General features: G+C 50.6%; 3 protein-coding genes across 5 annotated transcripts in view; 1 reads left to right on the forward strand and 2 right to left on the reverse strand.

Annotated features, from left to right (window-relative positions):
• LOC306670305 (IQ domain-containing protein F1-like) overlaps positions 1–1,248 on the reverse strand; it is a 25,014-nt gene extending 23,766 nt beyond the window's left edge. The window contains exon 1 of one of the 2 annotated variants that reach the window (XM_079154988.1): positions 1,116–1,248. In XM_079154988.1, coding sequence (XP_079011114.1) covers positions 1,116–1,166 — 51 coding nt within the window. In that variant the 5' untranslated portion in view covers positions 1,167–1,248. The remainder of the gene's footprint in view (positions 1–1,115) is intronic. The other variant, XM_079154989.1, reaches the window with a different exon arrangement.
• Positions 89–12,635, reverse strand: RRP9 (ribosomal RNA processing 9, U3 small nucleolar RNA binding protein). Of its 2 annotated transcripts, XM_079154987.1 has the most exons (16): positions 12,321–12,635; positions 11,972–12,054; positions 8,057–8,169; positions 7,601–7,668; positions 7,472–7,513; positions 7,080–7,206; positions 6,218–6,342; positions 6,044–6,136; positions 5,547–5,647; positions 5,329–5,463; positions 5,182–5,244; positions 4,684–4,829; positions 4,525–4,604; positions 3,816–3,889; positions 3,566–3,691; positions 89–1,214 (listed from the first exon to the last, which is right to left on the reverse strand). In XM_079154987.1, exons 1-15 carry the CDS (start codon positions 12,405–12,407, stop codon positions 3,598–3,600), a joined length of 1,431 nt encoding a protein of 476 aa, XP_079011113.1. In that variant the 5' UTR covers positions 12,408–12,635; the 3' UTR covers positions 89–1,214; positions 3,566–3,597. The 2 variants fall into 2 exon arrangements, with proteins under 2 accessions (XP_079011113.1, XP_079011112.1); XM_079154986.1 differs by lacking the exon at positions 89–1,214 and having other exon boundaries at positions 3,449–3,691; positions 12,321–12,634.
• A 289-nt stretch (positions 12,636–12,924) lies between these two features.
• PARP3 (poly(ADP-ribose) polymerase family member 3) lies at positions 12,925–19,555 on the forward strand. Its single transcript, XM_079154985.1, has 12 exons — positions 12,925–13,279; positions 13,494–13,697; positions 13,913–14,099; positions 14,654–14,779; positions 14,952–15,140; positions 15,361–15,493; positions 15,580–15,806; positions 16,074–16,223; positions 16,415–16,501; positions 16,728–16,905; positions 18,018–18,173; positions 18,596–19,555. Exons 3-12 carry the CDS (start codon positions 13,920–13,922, stop codon positions 18,763–18,765), a joined length of 1,596 nt encoding a protein of 531 aa, XP_079011111.1. The 5' UTR covers positions 12,925–13,279; positions 13,494–13,697; positions 13,913–13,919; the 3' UTR covers positions 18,766–19,555.
• The last annotated feature ends 1,355 nt before the right edge of the window (positions 19,556–20,910 follow it).

A 20,910-nucleotide genomic window follows, 5' to 3' on the forward strand; every position in this document is an offset into this window, starting at 1 on the left:
TGAATCCAACTGGATCAACAAGATTTATGTGCCCACCCCACAAAATCATCATGGTCATAGAAATTTGATATAACAGGTGAAAGCCCCACCCCAACCCCTGAACAGGGGTAGCTACAACCCAGAACCCCATGGCTTCATGCAGGCAATTCCAATACATAGCAGTGAGCCCATAGCACACTCAATTCCCTGTGTCTACTGGACACTGCAAACATGAGGAGTCCTCCACTCAACCCTGACTTCTTCCCCAACCAACCCCTTCCCCACCTGGTTCTCCTCACTTCAGTAAACATGTTATCACTGTTTCTTACATTCCACAATCAATCCATTAGTAAGATGTGTCAACTCTCTCTAAACACCCATCTCAAACGTGGCTGTATCCCACCCCTACCCTGAGAACACCATCATCTCTTACCTGTTACAGCACTATGATAGCTTCCTAACTGGCTGCTTTTCCCCCCACACCTTCACCCCTAATCATTCTCCACACAGCAAGCAGCCAGAGGATTGTTTTTATCTTTTAATGTGAACCAGATCCAGTCACTTTGCTCTCAATTCTCTCATGGTCCCATTGCATGTGAAAAAAAAAAAAAAAAATCTCAAGACTTTCTCAGGATCTCAAGGCCCCACCTGAACAGACCTGCCCTCCCCAAGTCACTCTCCCAACTTCCCATCATCTCAGTTACTACACTAGCACCCCTCTACTGCTTTTATCTTGGGGCCTTTGGTCAGGCTATTCTAAGCATGGGGATGCCCTTCCTCCATCTACCATTGTTCAGGTCTCTCTTGATGTAAGTTCTCCAGAAATCTCAGAGCACCTGCCCCCATGAGGCCCCATCTTACTCTGCTTCACCCTTCATATCACTGGTCATCTGAATGTTATATGTCTGCTTGTTTACACTTTTTAATGATCTCCTAAAGGTGAGCTTCTTAAATGCAGGAACCTTCTTGTTCATTTCTGAGGCCTCATGGCCCAAATAGGAGCTGAGCATCATTGGAACTTGTTTTGTTGAATGGACAAATGCATGGATGGACAGATGGACATGCTACATGGGCGAAGGAACAGTTTTCCATGAGAAATTGGGGTCCCATCTCCAGAAGGAAATAAAAATGAGTACCTTGTAGACAAAACCACAGGTGTTGAGGACAGGTGTTATCACCAGCTCCATGAAGTGGCCTCAACCTTTGTCACTGCCATCAGAGGTTGCATCCCTAGGCTGCAGAAAGATAAAGCCCAGAACAGGCCCTGGCCCATCCTGGAAAGGAGGTCACCAGCCCCATTGTTCTCACCTCCAGGACAGTGTTTCTCTTTTGGAGTCAGGGCTTGTGATCAGTTCCAGTACAGGGACTGGGGTTAGGGTTCAGAGATTCAGACCTAACTCCTAGGCCCATTCTTAGGCAGAAAGGAGTGACTTAGTATCAACTGCTCATCTGCCATGCCACCCCCTAAGAGTAGCCAGTTGGCCAGGTTGGCTCATTCCATCCTTGACTCGTCCTAGACCATCAGTCTTAGGTTGTCTCTACCAATATCCTCTGCCTGCTCAGGAGCAAGGAGACCACAGCACTGGCAGGAGGGAGGTGTGATGCCCTGAACAGGCAGTAGAATGCATAGTGGATTCATTGCAGAAGTGTACTATCTTTCTACCCTTTGCAATATGACTTGGCAACCAATGAGAGAGGGCATCTCTTTCTCCCTGAATCTGGGCTGGTCTGCCATTCAGTTTAGCTAACAGAATGTGACATAAGTGCCAGATGTGAATCAAGGCCTCTACATGATTTGCTTCTGCTCACTGTCCTGGAACCCTCTCCAGACATGTGAACAAGTCTGGGCTAGCCTGCTCATGAATGACAAACCACCTTACAGTGTTCAGTTTTCCTAGCCTATGGTTTAGATAGACCTATTGCCAGCAACCTCCAAACACAGATTAAACAAGGTTAGTAGAGCCTCCAGCCCAGAGTTACAAAAACTCAGCTCAGACCAGAAGGAAACAGTTGACCTATAGACCCATGGGTAGTAACTCTGCTAAGACCCTAAGTTTTGATGTTTTGTCTCCTAGCAATAGCTAAATGATGCAGGAGACCTTCTGAACATTCCCTCTACCTCTGAGAGCTGGGTAGGAGGCACACTCTCATGGAACAACTGGATCTTGGCCAAAGCAGGTAAAAAGAGAGCCTGGGAGAAGGCTGAAGGCACTAGGTTTGCTGACGGCAGCTGGTGCTCAAGAAACCAACTGCAAAAGTTTCGCAGTTGATCATGTTGAGTTGACACTGTACAGAAATTAACAGCCATATTGATCTATAAACATTTAAATTTTTTTTTCCACTTGTACAGAGGGAACACACTGTATTAAGTCTCTAAAGCTTATCAAATGGGTTTGATTACAGAAACTAATAGTTTCTTTAGATTGAAAAAAAAAAGAATCCAACTGCAGCAAGGAAGCCCAGCAGAACAAGGCTGAGCAGAACATGGGAGCAATTATCTTCACAGGGCTATTCCACCTCAAACTTTAATTCCTCCCTGGGAGGGTACTAATAGGAAAGGATTCATGTACTCAGGGACTTTTCCATGTTGTTTCCCAAGTCATTTAGAAGGTATATTTGCCATTGCTGAGCTTAACTGAGGTAGGATATACAAGAAAATTAATTCCACCAATATCTTCTGATTTTGTAACAGGATTTTCAAGGGCTTAGTCTGAACCTGACCCCTCTGGCCCAGGACAAATGCAGACATGTCAGTGCGAAGGGGAGTTCTCCTTAGCATGGCAGCAGGCTGTGGCTTTCTCTCCTGCAGGTACCACATCACCTCTTGAGAGGTGCAGCTATTGGACCCAAAAGGCTAAGGGGTTCCCCTTAACATCCCCTTCTCATTTTCCCACTAAGAGGAGGGCTCATCATTATACTCCTACACTTCAACTCCTTGTCAGCTTCGTCCCACAACAGGAGTAAATTACCCAGCTGGCAAAATTAGAGAAAGTAAACACCACCTTGATACCTTTATCCAACAGGGTTCTTGCTGTGATGGGTGATGTGGCCTGGCTCTGCCATTTGGAAATGGGACAGAGATATCCCCAACTCTGACCTCGTTCCCAGGCAATAGGTTTATGTCCAGGGTTCAACCCTAACACAAGACCCCCACCTCAGGGGCAGTCTGAATGACTTGGCCTGGGTGGGACAGTGAGGAAAGCCTGACTTGCAGGCCCAGCGGTCTCCACTTCAGTTCTCAGATCCCAACAGCATTCCTTACATGAGTAATTGGATGGTTCAATTATGTTTGAAGGGTAAGCAGCTTCCTCCCGCTCCAGTCCAGAGCAGTGGGTGGGGAGCTAGCCTGATGAGGTCATACAGGATACCCAGGGAAGCCAGAAGCCAGCTGAGGTCCCCTTCCCAAGTTCTTTGGAAAATAATAAAGGATCTCAGGCCAGAAGGGACAGAGCAGAGAGCTCATGGGAGTACTGCCCCTCCCCAAGCATCTTCCAATTCACAGTCCCTGTCACACTCCCCCTCTCAGAAGCTACAAGAGACAAAGTCCACAAGGGGTATTTTTTTAATACAAAAAGTGGGGCATGACCTGGGAAGGACTTAAATAAGAAGATAAGAGCATCAGGAGCTGGAGGCTGGGGGTCTGGCAACCCTGCGGAGTGGGATGATACAGATGGAGTTCCGTGCCTCTTTGATCCGCCACCATCGGCCAAGCCTAGAGGACCAAAGGAGCAGCTGAAACCGCTCAGCTCCCACCCGGTCTCTACTCTCATCCCCACCCAGCTGCCCAGCCAGTACCATATTGCCCCTCAGCCTCCTCCCTCAAAGTCATCATGTACCTGTGTTCCTGTCCTACTCCAGCTACCAGGAAGTCCCCAGTACTAGAAAACTTGAGACTGTTGATAAAACCCACCTGAGGAGAAAGAGGAACAAGGTTAAAATATTAGATCTAACACACCTCCACCACAATCCCCAGCATCACAGTCATGGGCTGGGGAACGAAATCTCTGCTCAGTCAGTCCTTTACCCCTCAGGGCCTCGGCCACTGTACCTGTGAAATGGTGGAGGTAGAGTACCAGCTTGGCAGGGGGTTGGTAAGGATCAAGAAGATAGCATACACTAATTAAATCAAGATGGGCCTGGGGCCTGGTTCCTGGTTGTAGGGCACCAGCGACCCCCAGGACCACCTTCATGGACTGAGGCCTACACTCAGCACATCACTGACAGATCCTGCTACTCTCCCCCAGGTCACCCAGTGTTGATGATCAATTCCACATGCTCCAGTCATGCAGAACCAATCACACCACCAGGTCTTTGTGCTTTTGCCCTTATACCCCACACCCAGGACAGGGAGAGCAGTAGAGGAAGGGAATGGGAAGAGGAGGAAAGGGAGAATTCCTGTCATGCTAGGACTTTATCAGAACTAGCCCAGCCTTGATAAGGATTCTTTCTGGCAGGAAGCAGTCAAAGAGCACATTCCAAGGGTCAGGAGCTCCAGGGACCCTGGGAGTATGGCAGAGACAGGTTAAGTATTCAGGTCCTACTTACCAGTGGGATGTCAAACAGAGGGTCAAGACGCCGGAAGCCCTCCCCACATTGCCAAAGCCGCACACAGTTGTTGTGGGAGCCTGAGGAATAGGCAGACAGTGAGCAATCCCTGCAGCAGCCACCCTGGACACCCTTCTCCCTGCCTCACAGGGTCCCCACCTGTGGCCACGAGGTCTGTGTTAAGTAGGGCTGCCACTGATGACACCCAGAAGGGCTGTTCCAGGCCTGGCATCCCCTGCAGTCCATGAGCTTCACGATGTAGGACAAGTGGACGCTTCTTAGAGAGGCCCCATAAAGCCACAGAGCTGTAGACAAGGCATGCAGACAGTGAGGGGTCAGGGGTAGGGCAAAAATGCACAGAGCAGGGAGGAATCAAGTGCATACACAATAGCTGTGAGGTGCAGGCAGGTCACAAGCATCTCATCTATGAAAATGGTGACTCCTCCTCTACAAGGGGTAGCCTACAAGGTAAGTTCAGGGCCCAGCAGTGGGCAGTGATCAGAAGCATCAAAAAGGCAGCTGGGGACCAGGGGAAGGGAGGAGAGAAGGAAGGGGAACTGAAAGGGAGAATATTATGTTATATACATTTACAAATATGCCAAAATGAACCCCACCATTATGTATAACCGTAATACACTAGAAAAAAAAAGGTCTTACCCATCATCTGCACCCGACACCATGTGCTCCTCATTGATGAGATGGACACAGTCAATGGAACCCCTGGAGAAAGGGGCTGTTAGGGGCATGGCCCAGACCCAACCCCAATTCACAGAGCCCTCCCACCTGGCATGAAGGCTGCCTTACTGGTGGCCATAGAAGACAAGCTGGGACTCCTCAGGGATCTTCCACACGCGCACAGTCCCATCCCGGCCACCAGCAGTCACACAGCACTCCCGGCTCAGAGCGTCCAGTGCAGCCACAGCATCCTGGTGCCCAAAGCTTGAGGACAAGACATAGTAGGATGGGTTCACACCTGAACCTACACACCTGTATCCACACACGCTCTGCCTGAGCACACTCACAGCGTCTCCACGTAGGAATTCTCTGCCACATTCCACACCTTCACTGAACGGTCATGGGATGTGCTGTAGAGCTGGTGGGTGCCTCTGCGGAATGCCAGCCCCTAAGGGTGCATGGAAAAGGGCAAAAGGGGACCTGGACTATAGCAGGAGACAGAGGTGGGGTTTAGGGAGGACCTCCTGAAAGCAAGTCACATGACACAGGGAATCAGCTCTCCCTAAAACACTCTGTAAGGTCCCTCCATGAGGCCTTGTATGAAACCCAGAGGCATGCCTGTGTGCCCTTAAGCAAATATGAGTTCTTAAGGCTTCCCTGTCCCTGTGCAAGCTGAACTTGGTCTCCCTCGTCAACTCCCCATCCTGTCAGCCCATTTTTGTCCTTTATACACCACTCACTACCCCACAGTGTGGGTTCCCCAAGGATAGGTGACCCCTGGCTCAGTGCCAGGCCTACTCCACAGGTGTCTGCTAAATATCCCCAGGAAGACCCAGTTCCTCACTGAAACGGCATCCCGGTGTCCTGTGAAGGTATATAGGTGCCGGCAGCTTTCAGCCTCCCAAATGAGAATGAGTTTGCTGCAGTCACCCGAGGCCTGTGGGGATGAGGACCATGGCTACAGGCATGCACCACACACCCAGGCTCCCACCTGCCACCAGGGTTAACCCAATCTTACAAGATACTTGCCGTCGGAGGAGATGGCCATGCAGAGTATATGGCTGCAGTGGCCAGGGGGCTGCCCCTCAGTACCCTTCTTGATTCGTGGAATCACATGAAGTTTCTGTCCACTCTCCACACTCCCTGTCACCAGGAGAGGACAGAGGATATTGAGATGGGGGACAGGGCAGGTTAGCAATCCCCTCAAGAGACAGCATGGAAAAGGGGCCATGGAAAAATGGAACTTGAGTCAAAGTACCTAATTCAGCTACTGTGAACCTCTAGCCAAGTCACATCAGTTTCCACATATATTAAGTGGTAGGTAACAGTCCCAAACAACACCATAAAGCCCAATAAAGGGAAGAGATACAAAAGTGCTTTGGGGACTGGAGGTATAGCCTAATGGAAGAGCTTGCATATCATGCACAAGGCCCTGGATTTGATCCCTAGAATTTCAAACAAAAACTAAATTTTTTAAAGTATTTTGGGACTGAAGGTGTTGACTTCAGTTACTTCCTGTAACTACCATGGGTAGATGAGGACTGTGCTCAGTTATCAAGTTGGGAAGCCAGAAGGCCCAGGGACTCAATCCTAAGTGCAGAGCCTCAAATATCTTCCAATTCAACCACCCACCTGCAACTTAATTCCTGTTAAGTCATTGTCCTGTCTTTGCTTAATGGTCTCCAGTGCACAGAGCTCATAATAAGCCCTACTTCTGGGCAGAAGCAACCACTGTTATCCAGAAAGCTTCTCTTCAGTAGAAAAACCTGCCTCCAGAGGCTTCCCCCATCAGAGCTCAGTTTGCCATGATAACTCCCTCTCCACAGATCAGCTCTCCCAGCTATCCCCAGTGGCTGCATCCTACCCAGGATCTCACTCACACTTAATGATGGTGCAGTCTTTGGCAGCGGAGAATATGGCCAAGTCATCAGGGGTGATGACCAAACACGTGATGGAGAGCTGGTGGCCCCGTAAAACTCGAATGTCATCTGGGGCTGGGGCCTGGATCTGGGCAAGTAAAGGGCTGGGTCACTGCAGCTGGGGCATTATGGGACCCACCCCCAACACCAACCTTTCCCACCCACCCTGGCCTAAAGGAAAACAGGACCAAAGGCTGCCAAGGATGAGACCCTTACCTAACCATATGTGCCCAGGCGTACACGGTATCCCAGAACAAAGAACTCCACTGAGCCCCACTGGGTCTTCTGCCCACCAATCCAGGTAGAACAACTGATTCCCTCTAACCTTATAGCAAAGTGCCCTGCCCTCTTACCTCCTTTGCAACTGACTTCTGCAACCGTCCCCTCTGCTCAAGCTGCATGAAGAAGAGAGGAGTGAGGTCCTGGGAGCAGGACCAGCGCCCCCCCACACACACCTCACCTCACCTTCCCTCCACACTCACCACATCCTCTTTCAGGCGCCCTGCTACCTGGTCCTCCTCAAATTCACGAGCCTCGGCCTTCTCCTCCTCTGTGTAGGACAGACCGGTTCATGTAAACCAAGGCTAAGATCCCTCTTTTCCCTTCCCATTCCATCTCCACAGCTCCACTCCAGGGCTGGGCCCTGAATGTTTGGTCTATGTCCAATGGGAAGTTCAGTTCACCTCTGCAGAGGGGATGCAAGGTTGGACAATCTCCTCCTGACTTATCAGATCATTCCAAAAGTCCCCTGCAGGTCTATCCTGCCCAGAAGGACCACTAGAGCTCCCAGCTATCCCCATAAGGTAGCCAACACCAGCAAGCCTTGGCAGCTGTTGGGCAACTATGTCGGTCACCTATCAGGTAGCTGGGGCTACAGTGGGAACAGTAGGAATCTCCAGCAGAGTCCCTGGCCCTCAGCTAGCCTGCCCACAGCTCACCTTGCTGCCTGAGCTGCTCAAGGTAGAGCTTGGCCAAGCGCAGCTTCTTCTCTTGCACAGTCTCCTCCAACTCCTCTTCCTCTTCCTCCTCCTCGATCTTCTTTGGAGCCAGGCTGTGGGCAGGAGGAGGCTAGGTCTGAGGAGCTCATCTCACTCCTCTGGTCACAAGGACTGTGCATCCTGACACTTAACCTTCCCCATCCCTGTCGGGACCAGCAATTACACATGCAAAAAACTGAAGGGTATGACTTAACAAACTAAAATGCACAGGGCCCTGCAAAGATAAAAATACCCAAACCCCAAAGAGATCACTCAAATCTCTCAACTCTAGAGAAAGAGAAGGTTCTATAGGCTTCCTACAGAAAGGGTCAGGAATCAAACTGGTTTCAGACATCTCAATAGCAACACTGAGAACAAGACAAAGGAGCCTCATACACAAAGCTCAGAAGAAAAATGCCTATCCCTGACCAAGCAGTGGTACACATCTATAATCCCAACTACTTGGGAGGCTGAGGGAAGAGACCAGCCTGGGTAACTTAGCAAGACCCGAAGTAAAATTTGTAAAAAGTGTTGTGATTGTGGATGTGGTTGTGGTAAAGCGCTTGCCTGGCATATATGAAGCACCGGGTTCAATTCTCTGTACTGCATATAAATAAGTAAATAAATAAATGTCCATTGACAACTAAAAAATACTTTTTAAAAAAAGTGTTGTGGTATAGCTCAGTGGTAGAACATTTGCTTAGCATGTACAAAGCCCTGGGTTCAACCCCCAGTACTACAAGGAGGGAGAGGGAAGGAGGGAGGAAAGGAGGGAGGGAGGGAGGGAGGGAGGGAGGGAGGAAGGGAGGAAGGGAGGGAGGGAGGAAGGGAGGGAGGAAGGAAGGAAGGAAGGAAGGAAGGAAGGAAGGAAGGAAGGAAGGAAGGAAGGAAGGAAGGAAGGACGGAAGGAAGGGCGAGCCAATACCTGGAATCCCCTGCCCACTGAAAGCACCAATGACAAATCAGGATATTGCCAGAAGCCAGGTATAGTGGTACACACCTATAATCCCAGCTGCTTTGGAGGCTGAAGAAGGAAGATCACAAATTCAAGGCCAGCCTCGGCAACTTAGTAAGACCCTAAGCAACTACATGAGAGCCTATCTCAATAAATTTTAAAAAAGGCGGGGGGGGGGGGGGCTGGGGATGTTGCTCAGTGGTTAAGTGCCCCTGGGTTCGATCCCTAGTACAGAAAAAAAAAAAAAAGTACAAGGCCAGCCTTGGCAATTTAGCTAGATCCTGACTCAAAGGAAAAAATAAAAAGAGCTGGATGTAGAGCTCAGTTGTAGAGGACTTTTGCCTAGCATGTGCAAGGCCCTAAGTTCAAAAATATATTGTCAGATGAGTAAAGTGACACAACCTTTCTCCTTTTTCAGGAAGGATAGAGATGCATTTCACAAACAAGAGGGTAAACCATGAAGGATGATGGCATGGGGTTCCAGAAGCAAGAGATAAACACAGAGGACAAAAAAGGCAGATCCCAAGGTGACAACCACCCCAGACATGGGGAGAAATCAGTCCAATCAGAAAAAAGGACCCAAGAAGCAGACACACTGGAACTGTCATCACCCTAAACTCTCTGCCACAGCACCATCCTGTACCATGAGTACAACCTCCAGGTGAATACTAACTGGATTTGGCTTGGCCTTGTGCTGATCAAGTTCCTGTTGTCCCTCCCAAGCTCCAGACCATGAACCAACTGAAGGCACTCATTTCACTCAAAGATAGGTCCTGCTTTGACCTGTTCCTGGCAGATGAAGGTAGGTCACAGCAACTCCAAAACAGAAAATCCAGAGCAGCCCATTCCTGAGCTGATACTGAGTCTGTCAGGTACTTCAACTGTGTTTCCCAGGACCTTGCTTTCAGGAAAGCCAAGGCCAGACCAGGCGGCACCTTTCTTACACAGCAGAGTAGAGCTTCTACTCAAAAATCAATCTGTTGTTTAAGGATTAAACACCAGAGACAGAAAAGGAAGGGCACATACACTGTATGATTCCATTCATAGGGCATTCTGGAAAAGGCAACTACCCAACTGGGGCTTATCAAAATTTACAGAACTATAAACTAAAAAAGTTGAATGTTACTGTATATAAATTATACCTAAATGAGAAAAAATTTTTTTAAGATTTTTTGTTTTTTTCTTTTGATACTGGGAATTGAACCCAGAGCTGCTGCTCTACCACTCCCAGTCTTTTTTTTTTTTTTTTTTTTTTTGAGACAGGGTCTTGCTAAGTTGTGCAGTGCCTCACTAAGTTGCTGAGGCTGGCCTCAAACTTGCAATCCACCTGTTTCTGCCTACAGAGTCACTGGGATTTCAGGCACATGCCACTGTGCCAGGCCTTTTAAAAAAATTCTTAAGCTGGACTGGGGATATAGTTCAGTTCATAGAGTGCCTGTCAAGCACAAGGCCCTGGGTTCAATCCCCAGCACTGCAAAAAGAAAAAAAAAAAAAAAAAAAAACTTAAGCCACATATGATGGCCACACCTATAGTACCAGCTGCTCAGGTTAATGCAGGAGGATGGCAAGTTCAAGGTCAACCTGGGTAACTTAGTGAGACTCTGTCTCCCTGTCTCAAAATAAAATTAAGAAAGGCTAGGGATGTAGCTCAGTGATAGAGCACCTGTCCAGCAGTACTGCCAAAAAAAGAAAACCAAAGAAATGATTAACTGGAGTCAGGAATGACAGTTCTAGTTTTTAACCTAAGTGGGAGGTGAGCAGAGGTTCACCATTTTATCTTTATTCTTCATATACAAACATGTTTTTGTTTTCACTTTGCAGTGCTGGGACTTAAACCCAGGACTTAGTGCATGCTAGGCAAGTGCTTTGCCACCGAGCTTCATCCCCAGTCATATAGTTCATTCATACTTTGTAACTGATACACTTCACAATACAACATTTTAAATACTTAAAAGTGCTTATAGTACAACCATATACACTAACCTTAGGATTAAGAAAACATATTAAGTCTTTCTGTGAGCAAGTTAATGCCACACATACTCAAGTTTAGAAGCAGAATTTCTGTATCACACTCATAAGGAAGGCACTAGGATTCCCTAGAATGAAGGCCTCCATTCCAATGGGGAAATGCCTTGCCTGGCCCTTTGAGACCCTGCAACCACCCCCATCACCCAAAGAAATGAGGGAAGCATTCAAAGCCCTCCATGTTCTGGATGCACCCTGCCCTTCCATTTTTTCCACCTCCCATTCCAACACACCTCCCAACTCACCCCTGAACTTTTTCTGATCCCTGAATGCCCTCCCCATGCTCCACAAGACTCCTCATCTCTTAGGCCCTATTGAATGTCTTCTCTCTGTCCTGTGTTCCCAGTACACACCACTGGAAGATGTATGTTCACTAGAACACGTTCTCTTCACCTGCTGCTCTCATGGAAGCCACTGCCTGGCATGTCAAAGACTCATGGGAGGCACATGTGCCAGCAGTCCCAGCTACTCTGGATACTGAGGCAGGAGGATCACTTGAGCCCAGGAGGTTAAAGCCACCCTGGGCAATATAGTGAAATTCATCTTAAATCAAAAGTACCAGGGGAGACCAGTAATTATAACGATGTAAGAAAACAGCGAACTACCAAGTATGAAGAACTAGCAAGTATGCCTTGAATCCTTCTCCCTGTGCCTGTCAGTCCAGCCCCGTGCTTAGCTCCCTGTCTTGAGCCAGGAGTTCTCAATGGTCTCCCATTAGGGCCTCTGCACAGAGGCACCGCAGTGGGAATGAAATGTTGCAGGGCCAGAAATTAAAGGAAAAAGCCACGATCTGAAAGTCATGGCCTTAAGTCGTGGGTCCTTGGCCCAGCTCTGCCCGGATTCAGAGCTTTCCATTAACCACAGGCCTGTTTCCCTTTCCACCAAGAACAGTTTACCTCTCACTCTCAGAGTCGCTGGAGATCTCCTCATTCATCTTGCCGCCACCCTTAGATTTCTTCCTGTCCCCCGCAGAGTCGGCCTGGAAGTATATGACCATATCTTTGGCCAGAGGTCTCCCGCCACCCTGCACTGACCAAGTGTCCCTGTGGGCCCTCAAGAGTCCCAGGACTGGGAAAGGCTGCAGCTCCTGGCCTGGGTCAAGCGCAAGTCTTTCCGGGATTTGGCTAGCAGAGAGAGGAACGAAGCTGGCTCCAGCTGGGGTCTTGGGCAAAAGGCTGGGGAGGCAGCCGGGATCGTTGCCTCAGTAGTAAGACTGACCACCGTACACGGTAACCCCATAATCACCTTTCGCCGCCGCTTGCCAGGCCCTGCGGCGGCCCCGGCTCGGGAGGCCTGCTTTCCAGGCTTACGAGCTGCCGCGGTGGTGGACATGCTGCAGTGCGTTGCAGAAGCTGCTGGAAAGCTCACAAGGCAACTAAACCCCCGGCCACATGGCAAGACCCTGCGCCCTGACAGGCTTCAGCAGCCCGGCGGGTCCCGCCTCCCACAGCTTCATTGGGTCCTCCAGCAGGCTCTGTCACGCCCCCAACCCCCCATAGGTCAGATGTTCATGGCCACGCATCCCGGAGCCTCTATAGGCTCCAGCGCTGGGCTACAACCGGAAGCAACTCTCTCCAGGGCGCTTCCGGCCTGCGGCTGTGGCGCTTGCGCTCTACTGCTACCTGACTTCTAGGGAGGGGTCCGGCCAGGAAGGCCTTCTCTGCGCTTGCGCCCAGTGGTCGCTGGGGGGCGCCAGAGATGCGGGTTTCTGAGTACCAGAATGTGACTCCTGGTTGAGGGCGGAGGCAAGAGTAAACCAGCCCTAGTAAACTAGGGCTCTAGAAAACAGAGTCAGCCCTGGAGAAAGGAAAACATGCCCATACCCAGGGCCAGGGTCACTGGGAAAACTGATGGATATGTGCTGCATGCCCCAGAACAGACGAGCAGCGTTAAGGGCTTCCCACTCCCTTGGGCCTTGGATGTGTCCAAATCAGCGTCCCCTCATCCGTGGGACAGGCCACCGACCTCAGCCTGCCCAGCCTCTGACTCACCCCACTGGTGACCACATAGCTGGAATTCTACACCACCAGCTCTCCCTTCCTCCCCTGGTGATTTCTGGGAAATCCCTCCTTAAGTCAAACCTAAGGCTGACAGAGGGTTGCTAAAGCAGACCACAGATCTGAGACTGCCCTGGGAGGTGCACACAGTGTTCCTGATATCAGGCTTGGTGGCAGCCACTTCTCCCAGTTTCCTGCTCCTCTTCGGTGAGTGTCCTGTGGCCCTCCCCATAACCATCTGTAGGGTAGGCAGGACAGGGTGGGTAGAACTGGCCCCTGATCCTTAGCAACTCAAAGCCACTGATCTAGACTTTGACTGGCACCTCAGGACTCTTTAAGTATGTTAGGAACAGGCTTCTGCATCACTGGGACCCAAACTCTGGAGAGAGATTTGACTCCAGGAGTTCTGTCCATCCCCCAGCTGCTGCTGCCCACCTTCTGCCACAGCTCAGTGACTCAGCCCAGCAGCCATGCCAGGTCCAGCTTGCTGACAAGGAAGGAGTGTTCTGAACAGGGAGGAGCCCAGAAGTGGGAGGTGGAGATTCTCCTTTCACTTTCCCTACCACCTCAGGACATACTAAAGAACAAGAGAGAGAGAAGGAAGCCAACCTGTTCCTTGGCCACAGTGAGTAGACTGGACAGGTCCTGACCTTGCTATTGTGACTGGAGGGAGGGGCATATTTGAGATACCGAGAGCTGGTTTGGGTCCCAGGCTAGAAATGTAGGCAGTGGGGGAGTAGTAGGAGACCCCCAAAGGCAAGCTCATGGTATGCCATTTTGTGCTATGAGGTTGGGTGGGGTACAGAGACCATGGAGGTCTAAAGACCCCCTGTGCCCCAGGACAACCATGGCTCCAAAACGAAAGGCTGTGGTGCAGACAGAGGGTCCCAAGAAGAAAGGACGACAGGGGGCAGGAGAGGAGGACAACTTCCGCTCCACGGCCGAGGCCCTCAGGGCTGCACCCACAGAGAAGCGTGTAATCCGTGTGGACCCCTCTTGTCCGCTCAGCAGCAATGCCAGGATCCAGGTGAGCTACAGTCCTAGTCAGCTGAAGCCTACTCCCTTCTAAATGCAGTTACACCCCTCCCTCTTGGGAGCTGAGCTCTGCTCAGGTAGCTCAAGGCCCAAGTAGGTTCCACAGCAAAGTCACATCTTCCCAAGACCACAGCGGTCAAGGCTGTATCCCTTTAGATCAAGAGAGGTCATGTCTACCCATCAGACCCCCAGTAGGCTTCCCCCCCACCACACTCCAAAGGAAGAGCTCTGACTCCTTCAGTGTCCCAGGGCTCACCCATGTCCCCTCAAATCAGCCCTCAGGGCAGAACCACACCCCCCTTGAATTCTGCTACCTGGGGCAGAGCTATGTCCTTCCAGAAGCCCCCATCCCCATGCCAGGGCTTAGCCATGTGTTTTCAAAGAGCATCCCTCAGTGTAGAACCATGGTTCCTCAGCTCCAGGACAAGCCTGCCTCTGGTACCCCAAAGCAATCAGACTCCTGTCCTCACCAGACTTCTCTTAGTGTTCAACCAGGCACCCCATCCAGCTCCAATCAGCACCCCACCCCCACTTGCCTCTGCTCAGGTACATGAAGACTATGACTGCACCCTGAACCAGACCAACATCGGAAGCAACAACAACAAGTTCTACATCATCCAGCTGCTGGAAGAGTGCGGCAACTTTGTCTGCTGGAACCGCTGGGGCCGTGTGGTAAGTGCCCCTTCTGCCCCACCTCTTCTTGCTCAACACACGCTCCCCAGGCCCCCCAAAAGGCCACAGCTGCTGACTGTCCCCCTTCACCTCCAACTGTCCAGGGCCCGGCTCAAAATAGAGGTGGGCAAACATTTATGGTGGACACACCCCTGAAGGCTATCACTTGTAGGGAGAGGTGGGCCAGTCAAAGATCAACCACTTCACCTGCCTAGAAGATGCCAAAAAGGACTTTGAGAAGAAATTTCGGGACAAGACTAAGAACAACTGGGCAGAGCGAGACCACTTTGTGGCCCACCCTGGCAAATACACACTTATTGAAGTACAGGGAGAGGCCGAGACTCTGGAGGCTGTGGTGAAGGTAAAGAGACTAAGGAGGAGGGGTGGGCTCTGGGCAGAGGAAGGGGACTGGTTGGAGAGACCCAGCTGTTGGGGCTTTGCCACTTCTCAACTCTGTAACCTCAGGCACCAACCTCCCCCTCTGGCCTCTGTCTGGCCAGTCTCTGTCTAATGCCACACCCTGCTCCAAGGGCAGGTGCCCTGCCCAACTGCTTCTGCCTATGTGAGTCCTCTCTCATCAGGTGGATGGAGGCCCACAAAGTATTGTGACCAAGCGGGTGCAGCCCTGCTCCCTGGATCCCGCAACCCAGAAGCTCATCACCAACATCTTCAGCAAGGACATGTTTAAGAATGCTATGGCCCTCATGAACCTAGGTGAGGGTGAGGGACCAGGCACAGTGGCAGAGCCCCCAGATGGCAGAGCTGCCAGACTGAGTCCCCTCATTCTCCCATCCCCATAGATGTGAAGAAGATGCCCCTGGGAAAGTTGAGCAAACAGCAGATTGCACGAGGTTTTGAGGCCTTGGAGGCACTGGAGGTGGCCCTGAAAGCCCCTGCAGCTGGTGCCCAAAACCTGGAGGAGCTGTCCTCCCACTTCTACACTGTCATCCCACACAACTTCGGCCGCAGCCGGCCCCCGCCCATCAACTCCCCTGAGCTTCTTCAGGCTAAGAAGGACATGCTGCTGGTAAGGGTTGGCAGGTGGGCAGGCACAAGGGGGACAACAGACAGACAGACTGGACAAGGGATGTTGGGGTCAGAGGGTCAAGAAAGCCCAGAGGGATGGATTGCAGTGGAAAAGCTGAGGGACAGGGGAAGAGAAGGCCAAACAGATGGGGGGTAGTGATGGACAGGTGGACAACAGGTGGGGTGGCTCTGGGAACAGACATGTGGAAGAAGAGGGGGAGACCAGAAGTCCAGTGGGCAGACAAGCTGCCAGTGCCCATCATCTTAGGTGCTGGCAGACATCGAGCTGGCCCAGACCCTGCAGGCAACCCCTGGGGAGGAGGAGAGAGTGGAAGAGGTGCCACACCCACTGGACCGAGACTACCAGCTCCTCAAGTGTGAGCTTCAGCTGCTGGACTCTGGAGCACCTGAGTACAAGGTGGGCTGGGTCCCACAGAGCACCATCCTGTCCCTTGGCCCAGCTACCCTCAAGTTGCCCATAGGCGTCCTGGCCTTCAACCTTCTCTCCCTGTGTTCTTAGGGCCCAAGGAAAGCTCTGGGACTAGAGGGATCAGAGGGTTTGGTCCACTAGTCTCCCAACCTTGGCCCCCAGCTTCTGCTCTCCCACAGGTAATACAAACCTACTTAGAACAGACTGCTAGCAAACACAGGTACCCTACTCTGCAAAACATTTGGAAAGTGAACCGAGAAGGGGAGGTAAGAGACTCTTCCAGCCCTTCCCCCATCACCTCCTGTCCCTTAGATAACCTTGGCTTATCTGCCCCTTGATGAGCTGGCTAAGCAGCTCTGACCAGTTTCTGCCAGGCTCAGTGTGAGTGACCAGAGGGGACCTACGCCTTGGTCATACCATCCAAACAACAGAAGAGGCACCTAAACCCTTGCATGGTAGGCCTCTCCTATCTCCCACCCCTCCCCCACCCAGGGAGCTAGATTCCAGGCCCACTCCAAGCTGGGTAATCGGAGGCTACTGTGGCATGGCACCAACGTGGCTGTGGTGGCTGCTATCCTCACCAGTGGGCTCCGCATCATGCCACATTCCAGTGGTCGTGTTGGCAAGGGCATCTACTTCGCCTCAGAGAACAGCAAATCAGTTTTCTATGGTGAGGCACCACTCTGAGTCAAGTCCTGGGTGGGTGTGGAGGTGCCAAAGTGAATTGGGCCCAGTCTTTAGCCACTGGAAACTCATGGTGGACCTGAGAGAGGAATCCTTAAAGGGTTACTAACCATAGTGCTCAGTGAGGCATCCTGGGACATGGTGAGCCTCAGAGGAGGCTCTTGGTGGTCAGAGACAACCTCCTGGAGGAGGTGAAATCACCAACCAAATGAGTGCACCAACCAGACTCGCAAGGGGATAACGCGGAAGCTGGGAGGCTGCAGCAAGCCAAGACTTCCAGGCACATCCTGATGCTGAAACGCAAAGCAATGCCTGGTGGCACCAAGGGCTGGAGTCCCAGGACTATCAAGGGGGCCTTCTCCAGAGAGCACTGGAAAGCCCAGTTGGACATGTACATAGCGGGATTTCGGTGACTGTGGAGGTGGCAGAGGCTGGAGGCTGCAGGAAGTCTGGGCTTTCACTCAGGCCAGATGTGATGGGTACCCTGCCCAGGACTATGGAGATGGAGGGGACAGAATCCAGGAGAGGGCTTTGTGGGTGATGGGATGAGTAGTATATGGGAGAGGGTCAAAAGTACCTCCGGTGACTTCTGAGTTTGGGACCAGGGGTGTCCTCACTGTAGTGACCTCCCCAGCCTGACTTCTCAGACTAGGTTGACTGCATCACTGGAGGCCACTACCACTCACCCATCCCAGAGAAAAAGATGCAGGGATGCAGCCCCAGGACAGATGGGGCTGAAAACCAAGAGTTCTACTAGAAGGGTAGAGAAGCCTAAGAAAGAGTGGCTGGAGGCCTCAGGAAAGATAGCATGAGGGGTCCCAGGGTGGAGGCTGAGGAATTCCAGTAGCAATATCAGCAAAGCAGACCATAGAAGAAGACTCCCCCTGGGTTTGGTCCCTGGGAGGCCTTTACTGACTTGGTGAAGAAAGAGATGGTAGAGACTAGTGGCAGGGGACAAGGAGTGAGGGAGCAGGTGAGGTAGGAAGGAGCAGGGACAAAAAAGCCAGGAGATATAACATTGTCACAACAGCAGAAAGCCCCCTAACCTGGAGTCAGGGGTCTGAGCTATCCCCCACTGAGCCTCCCTATGTCCCGTAGTTACTCCTATGCACTGTGGTTCCCACCAAGTGGGCTACATGTTCCTGGGCGAGGTGGCCCTGGGTAGAGAGTACCACATCACCATCAATCATCCCAACTTGACGTGTCCACCCGATGGCTTCGACAGTGTCATCGCCCGAGGCCGCACAGAGCCTGGTGAGCCCTGGGAAAATAGACAGGCCTGAGGATAGGGGTGGGGCTGAGATGGGGGACTAGGACATTTTTAGGGAGGAGGTGAGCAGAGAAAGAACTGTGGAGAGGGACAAAAAGATGCAGCCTCCTTCACTGGAGTCATTAACTTTGTTATCCACTGATGAAACAGATCCTCCTCAGCATCTGAGAAGGCTTTAAAAAGTGGTGTCAGTAACTGAGCATTGAAGTATGAGTTTCCCAGAGAGAAATGGGGGAGGATATGCCAAGAAGGTCCAGCCTGTACAGGGGCTTGGAGGTGGGTAAGGTGGGAATGAGCAGCGTTTTCCCTGTGGCAGAAGTGGGGAGCATAGGGAACAGGACAAACTGCTAAAACCAGGGGCCAGTGACCCCCCTGAGTCACTCATGAGCCTTTCCATGCCTTGCAGATCCAACCCAGGACACTGAGCTGGAGCTGGATGGCCATCGAGTGGCAGTGCCCCAGGGCCCACCCCTGCAATGCCCAGAGTTCAGCAGCTCCCACTTCTGGCAGAGCGAGTACCTTATCTACCAGGAGAGCCAGTGTCGCCTACGCTACCTGCTGGAGGTTCACCTCTGAGCTGCCTGCCCTATCCGCCAGGTCCTGCTAGGGACCATGATCTTCAATCTTGGTACTTGCATGTCACCCCTTCCCCAACCCCCAAGAATGCAATTCATGCCCAGCGCATTGGTGTGAGCCTGTAGTCCTGGCTACTCAGGAGGCTGAAGCAGCAGGATAGCTTTAACCCAGGGGTTCAAGGCCAGCCTGGGCAACATAGTGAGAACTGCACCCCCCCAAAAAAATACAGTACAGTCATGTGCCCAATAACAATGTTCTGGTCAATCATGAACTACATATACTGTAATGGGCCCATAAGATTATATTGCCTAATGACATGGTAGCCATCTTAATTTATATAAGCACACACATAATATTCACACAATGACAAAAATCAGCTAATGATATGTTTCCGAGTACAAACCTCATGATTAAGTAACAAATGACTGTACATTGTCAGTACTTATATAATAGATTTTATAGTCCATCTCGAACTGATTCGTCCTTTGTGAATTTGTACCCTTTGACCCACATCTTCCCAACCTTACTTCCCTCCAGCTCTTGACTTCTCTGAGTTCAATATTTTTAGATTCCATATGTAAGTTAGATTATGTGGTATTTGTCTTTCTGTGCCTGGCTTATCTCAGTTTTGTGTCCTCCAAGTTCATTCATATTGTTGCAAATGACAGGATTTCCTTCTTTTTTTAAGGCTGAATAATATTATATCTATTATCACATTTTCTTTACTCATTCATCTGCTGATGGACACTTTGACTATTGTGAATAGTACTGCAGTAAACATGAGCATACAGACATCTCTTCAACATACTGATTCATTTCCTTTGGAGTAGCAAGAATGCCCACTACTTCAGTCACCCTTTCTTGTCAGGCCCTCCTGTGTCCCAGAAAGTGAGCCCCCTTTCCTCCAATCCATGCCAGCCCTGGGATGGCTGGGACCCAAGTCTTGCCTCCAAAGGTGATGGGAAAGGAGGGGGTTGGGGGTGAACTCATTAGTGGGACCCAGATGCAGCAGCCCACTGAAGACTAGAGGGACACAGACTGAGAGTGGGCCAGATTCCACACACACCAGGGCTGTCCACACTAGCCCAGATGGTACATCTGATAGGTTGTGTTCACCACAGAATGCTAAAATTCTGATGTTCACAGGCAGGCTTATTAAACATGAACCTTTGGCCTCTACTTATCTGTGCCACAGCTTTCTAGGCCTGGGCCTCCTTTCTTTCTGTGGTGACCCAGCACATGGCAGCTCTAGCCCCACTCCAAGGAGTAGGCACTCACTGATACGGGTCATACACTTATCCCTGCCCACCCAGGGCTCTCACTGAAACACCCTGTCTCCTCTAATCATGGAGTTACCAAAGAGGACCCTCTCCACTTACTAGAATTATTTATCTTTCAGGGACCCATCTGGTGATTCTGTCCTTTACCCTAGACATTGCCAGGTGAATCAAGCATTCATGTCTTAGCATCAAATGTCCCAGCATCAAATGTCCCACTGTGTCTCCTGTCTGGATATTACAAACAAGTTAAGCATCTGTTGGAGGGGAACAGCCCTGCAATCATGAAAGTGATGCCACTTATCACCCCAGGTGACCCTACCCAGAGGCAGGAGGTACAGGTGCTGGAGACCAGGTCAGGACCCAGTCTAGAGTCATTGCTTGCATTTAACTCTGGTGTCTCTTTGGTCTCCTTTAATCCAGAGTTGTTCCTCAATCCTGTTTTTCTTTCATAACTTTGACATTATTGACAATCTCAAAGAGAATAGGCCAGGTGTTTCATATAATATCTCTTAATGTGGGTTTGTCTGGTGTTTTGTCCTTAATAGATTCAGGTATTGCATGGGCAGGAAACTACATAAATCATGTGCCTGGGCAGGAAACTACATAAATCATGTGCCTTCCGAGATTTATCACATGTCCCTTCCTTGGAGATGTTAATTAAATTTAATCACTTCATTGAGGTATACGTACCAAGTTTCTCCTCTGTAAAACTACCATTTCTCCCCTTTGTAATTAGCCAGTCATCTTTGGGGAAATGTTGTGTGTATAAATACCCATTCTTCCTCAACTGTCACCCACAAACTTCAGCATCCATCAATAATATTTACTTGAAGGCAATCACCTGACTCAATTTTTACTAAGATGA

The sequence above is a fragment of the Sciurus vulgaris genome (assembly GCF_902686455.1).
Source record: "Sciurus vulgaris genome assembly, chromosome: 10".
NCBI classification, from domain to species: Eukaryota; Metazoa; Chordata; class Mammalia; order Rodentia; family Sciuridae; genus Sciurus; species Sciurus vulgaris.

What these genes read in the sequence shown, in the direction of transcription:
- PARP3 (XM_079154985.1), top strand. Translation starts at nt 13,920, where the DNA reads ATGGCTCCAAAACGAAAGGCTGTGGTGCAGACAGAGGGTCCCAAGAAG. An exon ending in CTAAGAAGGACATGCTGCTG is followed by an intron (nt 15,807 to 16,073) that starts GTAAGGGTTGGC and finishes CCATCATCTTAG; the next exon opens with GTGCTGGCAGACATCGAGCT. An exon ending in AAGTGAACCGAGAAGGGGAG is followed by an intron (nt 16,502 to 16,727) that starts GTAAGAGACTCT and finishes TCCCCCACCCAG; the next exon opens with GGAGCTAGATTCCAGGCCCA.
- RRP9 (XM_079154987.1), bottom strand. Translation starts at nt 12,407, where the DNA reads ATGTCCACCACCGCGGCAGCTCGTAAGCCTGGAAAGCAGGCCTCCCGA. An exon ending in CACAGACCTCGTGGCCACAG is followed by an intron (nt 4,605 to 4,683) that starts GTGGGGACCCTG and finishes CCTATTCCTCAG; the next exon opens with GCTCCCACAACAACTGTGTG. An exon ending in GGAGTAGGACAGGAACACAG is followed by an intron (nt 3,692 to 3,815) that starts GTACATGATGAC and finishes TTGGTCCTCTAG; the next exon opens with GCTTGGCCGATGGTGGCGGA.